This window comes from Diceros bicornis, chromosome 20, assembly GCF_020826845.1.
Source record: "Diceros bicornis minor isolate mBicDic1 chromosome 20, mDicBic1.mat.cur, whole genome shotgun sequence".
Classification (NCBI taxonomy): domain Eukaryota; kingdom Metazoa; phylum Chordata; class Mammalia; order Perissodactyla; family Rhinocerotidae; genus Diceros; species Diceros bicornis.
In genome coordinates this window covers 22,401,371-22,412,506 of record NC_080759.1, presented here as the reverse complement: position 1 = coordinate 22,412,506, position 11,136 = coordinate 22,401,371, and the positions used below count along the sequence as shown (strand labels likewise).

The 11,136-nt window shown below is 39.3% G+C and overlaps 1 protein-coding gene across 1 annotated transcript; it reads right to left on the bottom strand.

Moving 5' to 3' along the window:
• Nucleotides 1-10,338, bottom strand: MOCS2 (molybdenum cofactor synthesis 2). The gene is made up of 7 exons (XM_058564103.1): nucleotides 9,973-10,338; nucleotides 9,249-9,370; nucleotides 7,939-8,083; nucleotides 4,636-4,763; nucleotides 3,883-4,033; nucleotides 2,871-2,994; nucleotides 1-957 (listed from the first exon to the last, which is right to left on the bottom strand). Exons 3-7 carry the CDS (start codon nucleotides 8,034-8,036, stop codon nucleotides 889-891), a joined length of 570 nt encoding a protein of 189 aa, XP_058420086.1. The 5' UTR covers nucleotides 8,037-8,083; nucleotides 9,249-9,370; nucleotides 9,973-10,338; the 3' UTR covers nucleotides 1-888.
• Nucleotides 10,339-11,136: the final 798 nt, after the last annotated feature.

Here is an 11,136-nt window from a genome sequence, read left to right as displayed (position 1 = left end):
TAAAGATCTCACAGAAAACTTCATCGTTTATTAATGACTTCATTAATGATAATGCTGAATAAAAGAAAATAAAACTATCTGAAATAATGCTTTAATAAATAACCATATCATTTTCCTTTTTAATTGGTTGTGGATCAAATTTTAAATATCAACTAACATTATCATGCAAAGCACCCCTGTTGCTAGTTTGCCTGGTTTTACAACAATTTTATGCTGATTTGTATAGTGATGCAATACTAATAATTAATAAAATACAGTGTTATGGTATGATTATAGAATCTGAAATACTAGAAATCTCAATATTATGAAATATTTTGGACATTATCACAATTTTAAAAAACAAAAATACTGCTTTTAAACTTGTTTAATAGTGTTACTTATTTAGGTTATTTTTAAAAATATATAAATTCTAAAAATATACCAAATCAAAACTGGCTTATAATAACTTTTCATATGTCCCAGTTCTGCCAACATTCCCATAATGCATCCCTGATAACAATGACATCACTGGATGTGGGGGCAGGGGGCGGGGAGCAGGCTCTCTTTGAGACAAAGTCAGTGAGGAGGGGCCATACCTCAGTATCAGTCAAGTTACAATTAGAACTTAGGCTTGGAATAATATGTCTACCACAGGTATCTTTCCTCACATTTAAATTATTCTTCCATTTCTTCCCTAAAGCTCTTCCTCTACCTCTATAGAGTTCCTGCATAAGTCCTCATCCTAAACACTCATTTATTTTGCTTTTTTTTCTCCCTTTTGTCCCACAGGTGTAACATAAGAGATTGTGCTTCAATACACTATCTGAACTTTTGGAGAAGAAAAATCAAAATGTGATCAAAGATAAAAGTTTAACAAATTTAAATTTTAGCACTCTAAAAAACTGTGGTTTAATCATTGGTTGCCCAAAAGCATTCTTTGTTTCTTTTCCAAGATGATGATGACTCTTCATACATTTCCTGAAAAACAGAACCATAACAGGTATTCAAAACAGAGTATTTTAATAAATGCAAATATATTCAAATAAATCAGGCAAATGAATATCACAACTATTTAAATCTGCTCCTCTTTTAACAATCCAGTAAAGAGTGGGAGCACTGTATTGCTCTCAATAAACCACTGAGAGCAGAAAAGTGAGTAAACATGTTCCCTACACTTAAGGAGTCCCAATCCAGTAGGAGAAACGACAGACAAGAAGCCTTAACGAGATCAGGTGCAACCACAGAATGGAATAAACAATTAACTTCATTTAGAACCATGACAGGAGATAGCCAGGGCAAAGTTATGTAGGGAAGATGGAAAGTTTTCAGTTTTAAACATTTTTTTCCTTTCTAAACACACCCACTCCTCAATGTTGCTAAATATGCTTTTCCAAAGGCAGAAGGGCTATTTCCACTAGCTGTGAAACTAAGTGATCACTGGCAGAAGTTCTTCAATAGGTTTGAGCTGCGTTCTGGTGACAACTACTCTGTCAGTACGTGCCCTACCTGCCCACCCCTGCCTACATCACAGATGATCTCAAAGCACAGCGGGGACTAGAAACAGACTGGAATTTGGATAATTTTTGGAAGAGAGGAGAAAAAGAACATATTACTTTCTCTCCTCACTCAATAGTCAGGTTCTATTCCTGAGGGATAGGAATCCAAATTCAATACTCCTCTAACACCTGTACACCCTCCCACCTTCTACAGACAGAAAAGGAAATAGGGAGGCCAGCTAGTCCCCAAAGCATAAAAACACGAGTACGGCCAACTCCTGTGTGCTCCCTTATCCTGGGGGCCTGCCCTCTCACCTACCTTCTCTCAGCGGGCTGTCCATTCTGTCCTTCCGGGTGAAGCAAGCTACCCCTGCCCCCCAGGCTCACAACTCATTGTGGAATGCTCTTCCTACCCCTCCCTCTTCAGGGGCCTGCCTCACCGTCTATCAAAATCGTGGCAGCCTTGTTCACAGGAAGCAACCATTTATCTGAACTTCACTAAGACAGTTTCCTTTCACATATCCTGTCCCAAAGTTTCCCCTTATAACAATGGGCTTCAGTTTTTATTCAGAAAATATAGTCACTAAATTTCAAAGGCCCTGGTTGGAGTCCAATTTGCTCATCTGTACCACTAACTGAGGCAGTAGGCTCCTAGGAAGGACTTACCCTCTGGTCCTCTGCTCCGGCCTTCTGACCTACTAGGTGGTTAATTCATTCCTCAGCTTTGCTACCAGCCACAATGCTGTGGGCAATTCTAGATTCTTAAGTGTAATTGGGGGGGGGAGGATTTAGGGAGTTCGATCTTTTCATCCCTTCAGAATGCTCTATTTAACCAGAGAACTGTTTGCTTTTATTGATGGGTTTGACGTATCAACAGAAAATAAGCTAGAATTTCCTATTTATGTTTTTAAATCCCCTCACTATGCATTTTCTCTGAGGAGGCAATACCCCACCCTTTTCTTTTTCTAAAAAGAAGGAGTTCTAGGAGAAGGCTTTTTCGCCTTGAGGAATCTCTATTTTAGCCATTACCTAAATAGCCATGCATTATTCCCACTCTCCAAAACAGAGACCCTCTAAGTCAAGGGAATTCTAATCCAAGAGAAATGACTTATATATGAACCACTGGAATGGTCCAGACTAGGAATTCTAATTGTTACCACTCGTCGAGGCCTACTCTGTGCCATGCATTCTGAGGCATGAGTTTTTCACGCTTAACAAACCTCGGAAAGGAGATATTACATAAACATCCTATTTCACAGATACAGAAAACAAGATTCTATAGAGTCAGGAGAGGCCCATGAATCAAACTCTGTATGTACTCTTATGCCCTAGCCTTTAAAAAGTCCTGGGAGAAATCACGTCCAAATGGCAAAATGAGATATCTCCTTAACTTACCTTTTTCCATATGGGCGCCTTGGCTTTCAGAGTATCAATAGCATAGCTCACAGCCTCAAGGGATGCAGCCCTGTGGGCCGAGGACGCAGCAATGATTACGCTTGCTTCCGACACTGGAACTGAGCTTCAACAAAATGAAGAAAACAATTTACCATCTCCTCTGAATCCACACGTTCAAGAATCGACAAGACAGATAAAAACTCCAGTGAAGCATTCTTAGGCCATCCAGTTCTGTTTTTCTTAAACATCCAGTTTAGTTAGAAAACAATCTTCATCCCAGTTGCATTCAGCAGAGGGGATGCTGAGGTGGTGGCTAATCTGTGAGCATCTAGCCACTAAACCTGTTTGCTGGGCACCACGAAGAAACAGACCTTTCACTGATTCAACAAACATCTCATTCAAACCAACAAGGCACAGAGCCAGGTGATGCCTGGAGACACAAAGTTACTGCATGCCAGTATAAGACAAAGTTGAAAATATTAAATAGCAATCAATAGGATTGATAACATTAATATAATCAATGATTAATAAAATTATAGTTATTAATAACAAAATAATAACTAATAGACTATGACAGATGCAGTCTCAATTGCTGGATTCTTTTTAAAACCTAGAACTCCACTCTTCCTAGTGCCACAAAAAAGCAAACTAATTTAATGATCTTCAAAGGCATTTATATTAAAAAAAGTCTCTTAACAGACTGTCATATAAACAGAGTTCGGACTACAAAACAATTCTTAAAAGGCCTCAAGGACTTTGGCACACATCAGCACAGGCTGTTGGGCGCAGGGCCTAGAGTCCTGGCACATTTGGACTTTTCCACAGCACCAGGCACTCTTCAAATGTTACTACATAACAACCACCGGGAGGCATCTCTATTGTCCACCAGAATAATATACAAACCTTCCTCTCATGGTAATATAGGATTCCCATGAAAGATTCCAGAATCAGAATTAGTACAAAGGCAGAAAACCACTATACTTAACTTTTAAATGGATAAAAGAAATCATACCCAAGTCTATGGAACACTGCCATGTGTTTGACTGGCCATTTCTGTCTAATGTCACTACAAATTTTTCTGATTTCATTTTCTGCCATGGGTAGATATGCTTCATATTCTAAGCTAATGACTTTTTTCCCTTCAAAGTTATTTCTTGTAGTTCCTAAAAAAAAAAAAAAATTGCAATTAAAATAAAGTTTCTCCTTACAATAGAAATAGCACACTAATAGAATAAAAAAGGATGCTTTTCGAATAGACAGATAGCATATCAATTTACCTAAATATTACTTTGAAATTTTCTAAAAATGAGAACCTCATTAGAAAAACAAAAGATAATTACCACAAAGACAAGGAAATAAAATGACACTGATTAGGCAAGCTTACTGAAAACACTCATACGACAAACCAGGTTATATTCCTTTTCTAACCAACAGCACTTGATATGTAAAAGGAAACCATTATGTTCCAAGAAGTATCATTAAGTGATCATCATCACCAATTTTTCCCTGAATATTTGGAAAATATAGAATTCTCTCTCCTAATAATGACTTTTATCCTATTTTTTATATTGTTTTAACATAGGTTAACTTGAAGGTTACTAAAACAAAACAAGAACTAAAAAAATTTCTACCCACCATCATCGGTAATCCTGGTTTATTATTCAGTATCTTAAAATCCTCTGACCATTAATACTAACCATGCGAAACCCTTGCTAATTTCTATTGTCTTGTGCAGTCAATAGATGCTGTAAAAATGACAACTCACCTACAAACAGGGATATTGCACCACAGCGTGGAGAAATCACCAACTGGGAGACTTCATCTACAGAGAGTTTCTCAGCAGTGAATTTTATTATATCTTTAGATTTCTCCTCAACTTCATTCATATCTTTCCTACAAATAACATGTTAATAAACCTTAACATTGGTACTAGAGGCAAAACATCCAACTTATACGTTGTCTCAATTTATATTTTTTCTACATGAGATGTATTAGGAGACATGATTTAATCTGAACGATAAAAATAGGCAAGTGTAAAATTTTAGCAAAACTCAACATATTTATAAATATCCCTAATGAATCAAGCATGATATAAAACTGAATTTACCATTAACATGATCACTTAAAATGTAATCTATCTCATATGCCAATTTATTCCAAATTCTAGAACTGCTCCTTTTATCTCCCATCATGGTACAGTTCAGATATTGACACCTTCATCCACATGCACATCACCGCTAACCAGTGTATTACCAAGCACCATACCTAGAACTGCCTTTTTCTTTATCTAAAAAGGAGAGAGGAAGAAGAGAAGTGATGGTGACTCCATAGGAACTGGGTTCATTTCACAACCGAGCACAACCCTGGTAAAATAACTGACGAAATAAGGAAAGGAGCTGCACACCAATCCATCAGGTGCTGTGCCAAGTCCTTTCCCATGCGTTTCTTATTTCATTCATCAAGCACTTATTACACACAGTACTCACTGAGGGCCAGAGACTAGTGCCAGGCACTAGATAGAGACCAGGTGGAAAAATACATTGCTCCTACCCTCAGGGCACTCATACTGGAATGGGAGAAACAAGGCAATGAATAGAAATTACAAATAGGGATAACTTATGGAAATAACCAGGGTTCTGAGACAGAGAAGGGGGGTGACGCTGGGGAAGGGGCTATGTAAGATAAGAAGATCTTGGAAGGCCTCTCACAAGAGGTAATATTTAAAGTTGAGACCTGAAAGATAAGAAGGTAGCCCAGTAAAAAAAACAGGGCAACAGACCCCCAGGCAGAGACAGAAGGAATGGCAAAAGCCAAGGTTCTGGGACAAGAAAGAGCACGGTGTGTCGCTCCAGAACCTATGGGGAGATCAAAGCCCAGGGAGCAAGGGAAAGAACCAGTGGGCTGAGGCTGGGCAGGTGGGTCGGACCTTGCAAGCCACGAAGAGTCTGGATATAATCATAACTCCTGTGGGGTTTCACCAACATTGAAAGATGAAAGAAAGAAGGCTCAGAGGGGTTAAGGACTCACTCAAGGTGATTCCAACCGAGGAATCTTACTAAATCCAGCGTTCTTTTCCCTAGCTCCTTCCAGCTACTGATGAGAAAAAACCAATTATTCATATCCCACGGGTTCCCAGATGTTTCAGCTCCCGTACGGGCCACCCGAACTTCTTCCACTTCTTTTTCTTGCAATAAGATATAGGTAACCCAAACACGGTCCACGAACTTCAGACCATACACATTCCCACAACAGGATTCTATAAGGACACAGACAGGTTCTAAAATTACATATTACAACTCCTGTCAAATACACTCAAATAATACACAATGCTTTGAGTAATCTTCCTAATCTTTCCAAAGAACAGGTCTAATCATCACTCTCTCGCGATAAATGAAAAGCAATAGGATACACCGGAGTATACGAGGAAGCCATTTGGTATAAAACTAATTCAGCCTGACCTGGTTTTTCCAAAAGGGCCTGACATGGCCTACTGAGCACGCATTGTACATCCACTTTAAACATTTACTATCCCAAAGACAAGAATGATGTCCTTAAAGATAGAGATGTAGCTCCCCCTCCATATCGGTATTTCTTTAAGGACAGGCATTTCTTCCTTGAAACTAAGGATTAATTACCAACCTGCTGTGCTCACCTTGTGACCAATGACCTGCTGTGCCAGCTAAGCATAACAGTAGCAAAAGAAATATTCCTGTCATATGTGATGTATGCTCTTTGTTCCAAGACGGTATATAACCACTCTTGTACACTCCATTTCTTTGGTGCCCTTCTTTCCTTGGGGAAGGGAGGCCCCGGGCTATAGTCCTCAAACCTAGCTCATGATAAACTCACCCCAATTTTGATTTACAGACTGATTATGGATTATTTGCACTGACACACACACACACACACCTTTAATGGCAGCCTGTGTTTTCTGAATATATTCCAAACTCTAAAAAATAGCATTTTTCGCAAATCATGGTGGTGATATGGTGACCACAGTCTCCAAATAAAATTGAGATACATTTCTAACAAGGAATTCTCCTATTATTTCCAAATAGTAGGACTAAGAAAGATCCCATCTCCATCCACATACTGGGCAATTTGCTTTGCAATATTTATTCTTCACACTTTGTGGCACTGCTCTCCAGGAGGGCGGGGGGGGGGGGGGGTGAAAAAATAAACAGGCATCCTTGGCTTGTTCCTTTCTTTAATGAAAACAAGGATTTGCTATTGAGTATGATACTTACTCTTGATTTTGGACAAAAATCCCATCAAATTAAGAAAGTTTTCTTTCCTTCCTAACTTACCAAGAGTTTTTAATTAGGGATGATTGCTAATTTCTACATTATTTATTCTTCAGTTGACAATAAATTAAGCCTCCTTCTGCCTCTCCAGACTATACTGAGAAATGTTGCCACATCATCCTACTCAAATAGGGACTACATTGTTTGGAAAGATGGAAACATGACATGGGTCACAGGGCCCCCTGCAACACAGCTATAATAATAAAGCTGTTTCTTTATACCTGGAAAATAGTAAGACTTTTTTTCAGGCACAGTGATCTTTTAACTTTTCAGCTAACAATTTTTTTCTACCTTTCTCTGTGCCCAGAAGAGCTATTATCCAGTACTAATAAGCGTATTTGTGAAAAAGTACACAGAGAGTCCAATAATCTGAGTTCAAATGCTGCCTCTGCCACTTATTAGCTATGTAATCACAGACAAGTGTTTTTAACTTCTCCAAATTTCAGTTTTCCTCCTGCAAAACAGGGATATTAATACTCCAGTATCCAGCACTGTGCCTAATACATAATAAAATCTCAATAAACCAGGTTAAGTGAATAAAATGAACATATCCAACTGACATTAAATTAAGCTGCTTACAACAGAATTGATGCAGAGATGATAGGTAGGTATTTATAAATCTGTGTGCACCAATAAAGAGTTGCTTCTTTAATAAAGAGTTGGTGCAGACAGACTCACGAAGAGCATACAGTTAAAGCAAACCATATACAAGTTATCACCTGTATGATCCTTCTCCCCAAGACTGGTTAAAATATCTCACATACCCAACTGGCTCAAAAGAACTACCCTCCACTGATAGGGGGGATAACGGCAATTTCGTCTCCTGACTGAAGCCAGAGGAGCTGATCTCCAAGCTCGACATATTCTTGACGAACAGCAAATATCACCTGATTTCTGACATCAGCCAATCTGAAGGGAATAAAGAATAATTAGCAGTATCAATGCTGTTAGACCTCAAATTTCCTGCGCTACCATTAAAAATATTACATAAAAGTTACTTTAGGAAGCATCGTCTGCAAAGTTACTAATTAAACTAACTCATATTCTGCAGAGAAAGGACAGATTCCCTGAAGAACACACTTATTCACCAGCAAGAACAGAGTCAACTGCTAACAACTCTTTATGGGATGCTGTACGTCTTGGGTAATTAAACAAACGAAAAAAAAGAACGCCAGACTAAAGATAATATTCAGATCAGGCCAGGAAAAAAAAGAAAAATTTCCTAATCAGTACATGCCCTCCCCAGGCACCTTCCATCTAAGTATACAAATTTTACGTTTTCTTAGTATACAAGTATACTAAGTACAACATGGAAGTTTCCCCCAAGAGCAGGTGTCTCCCAGCAGGTGAAAGATTAAAAGTAAAGTAGGACAGAGGCCTCACCATGTTTCATTGATAATCAGGGCACTTGAAGAGCAGCTTGATAGAGATAAAACCAAGGAGGAGGAGTGTCTTTTACACAGCATTAGGACTTGCAAGTTAAACATCTATACGGACTTAAGTGACACTATCAATATTCCTGAACTAAACTATACTTTGTTCCAAAAAAAACCAATGTAGGAACAACAGCAGTAAAACAGATTTTCAAAAACCAGAAAAAAATCAAATATTGCAAAACTCAAATTCAGCAATAGCTAAGGTTTATCTTTCATTTTTCTTTTAATCTTAGAAATTTCTATTTTGAGTTCTCTAAAGAAGGGGCAGGACATAAAAGTTTAAAGCAGACATTTTTAATAGAATTTCTAACAATTTCAGTTAACGTTATAAAAGTGAAAAATCTACATTTTCAGTATTTTGTAAATTATAAAAACAAACATAATCATGTCCATGTGGGAGTATCCCAGCTCACTGTGTTGTTTTAGTAAAATATCTTTAGCCTTCCTTAAGGAATTGTGTATTTTTAAATACCAGAATTTAAGTTTTCAGTAGTTCCAGAAAAATACAACTAATGACCCTTTCTGACATTAAATATGAAATCAAAATTAACTTTTTTTACTTTTATCATTTGCTCATTTATACGTTTTTTAAATATTAAAAAGTGCTAATCATATGCATTCTACAAAGTTTTAACTACCCAGGATGTCGTGTTTCTATCTCATTCCACAGCTGCAATGCTTTTATTTCCTGTGGCACAGAAATGGTCTCTGAGCGAATTCCTGCTATTTCAGCACTTTTTGCAAAATACAACACTTCAACCTGCAAAGGAAAGAACATGCTTTTAACAATAAAAAACTCATAGCACTTTTCTGACTGTTCAGGTTGAGTTTTCTTGTTTTCCAAACGTATAACTTTAATCAAAGACAAATTTTATAAGTTAAAGAAAATTAAACTAGCTATAAAAATTTCAGATATATCTACAAGTACAAATTTTGAAAATTTTTATGTTTTAAGCACAATTCAGACCAATTTCCGGATGCTTTTTGTTACCAATGAAAGTGTGCCACAAATAAAATCCTAACAATATTTTCTTTAGAAACCATGTAGTTGGTCTTTAATTGACATAAAATTATAGCACCTTTTGTAAACACTTAAGCAGTGAATAAATGTCTGAGTCAAGAGATGAACTACACAAACAAGATAAATGACCAAATAAGAGAAAGACACGTCTTTCACGGCTGTCATATGACTTTCGATTCCAGTCTACACTACATTGAACCCAGCTGCCTAGGATTAAGTTATGCAACATACAAACCTTGACACTGGGTAAGTCTGAAATACAGGATAAACTGGTATTTCCCAGGACAAACCTATGCAGTTAGCCTGCTATCTACGGGATCCGACCAAGTAAAATAACCCACCTGTCACTCAGCGCAAATTATTCTCTATGAAATAATAAGAGGTTTGCAAACAATCAAGGGTTTGCAAACGCACAGACGAAGCACAAGGATTCACAAGGATTCTGAGTTAAGTGCATTTCTTTATAAATTGAAAACTTGTCTTCGTCAAAACGAATCATCTGAGAAGGAGGGGGCAAAGAAAAAGGGTGCCTTTAGAAACCAGCGGGTCTTCGACGCCGTCACCCGGACACCAAGCGTTCGCAGAGTGGACATGACCTCCCGAGCCCGGAAGGGCCACAGCGGCAGTGGCGTTCGCGGCCCCGGACGGAAACCGCCGGCCAGGGAGGCTGTAGGGGGGAGTTCGGCTGAGCAGGGCTGGATCTGTGCAGTGGCAGGGCGGGGGCAGACACGTCCGACAGGGCTCCCCACCATTACCTGGCACCGCGGGACCATCGCGCCCGCGCTCCCTGGTCCGGAATCCCCGCCGCGGATCGCGGGGGCGCCAGGTCGACCGAGAGCGCAGGCGCAACCTGACGGCTCCTTCCGCCCACACGAGGCATGCGCAGAACTAGCTCCGCCCCGCTGTGCTCTCCGCTGGGTTCCTGCTGCGGCCCGCTCCGCCGAAAGCTTCGTTTGCTCTGGCTTGTGGGTTGCGGGCGTGAGCGTGAGCTGTAGGTGTCAGTAAATGGGAAAAGGGCTGCCGATGCATGCCTGTCTCCTCAGACGAGAGGCCGAGGGGCAGGAAGAGCAGACACCGCACTCTTCTGGACACTTGCCACCTGCATTGTGGAAGTTGTGCTTTTCCTCTCGCTCAGCTGTAGGCTTCTCTTTGACGCTTGTTATTTACCCGGCCATCCGGTATATGATACCTGTTCCTTAAAAACTGGGAGCATTCAACTTATGAGAGCATTTGAACTGTATCAGATTTACACTTTTCCTGTTTACTAGCTGCTCGGTAATTTGTCCGCATACTATCCATCCAACATTTCTCACATTTTACCAACAAGAACTCTTTTAAAAATTACTTGCGTAGTTAGTGGATATAAGCTAGGCGCCCCTCCCCTAGGAGCTCCCAGTCCTGGATGTGAGACAGTCATAAACCATTAATGGTAACTTTGTGTACCAAATGTAATGCTAGGGATACGTGTTCCATCTCATGGGAGGGGAACGGGAAAAGGGGCTGGT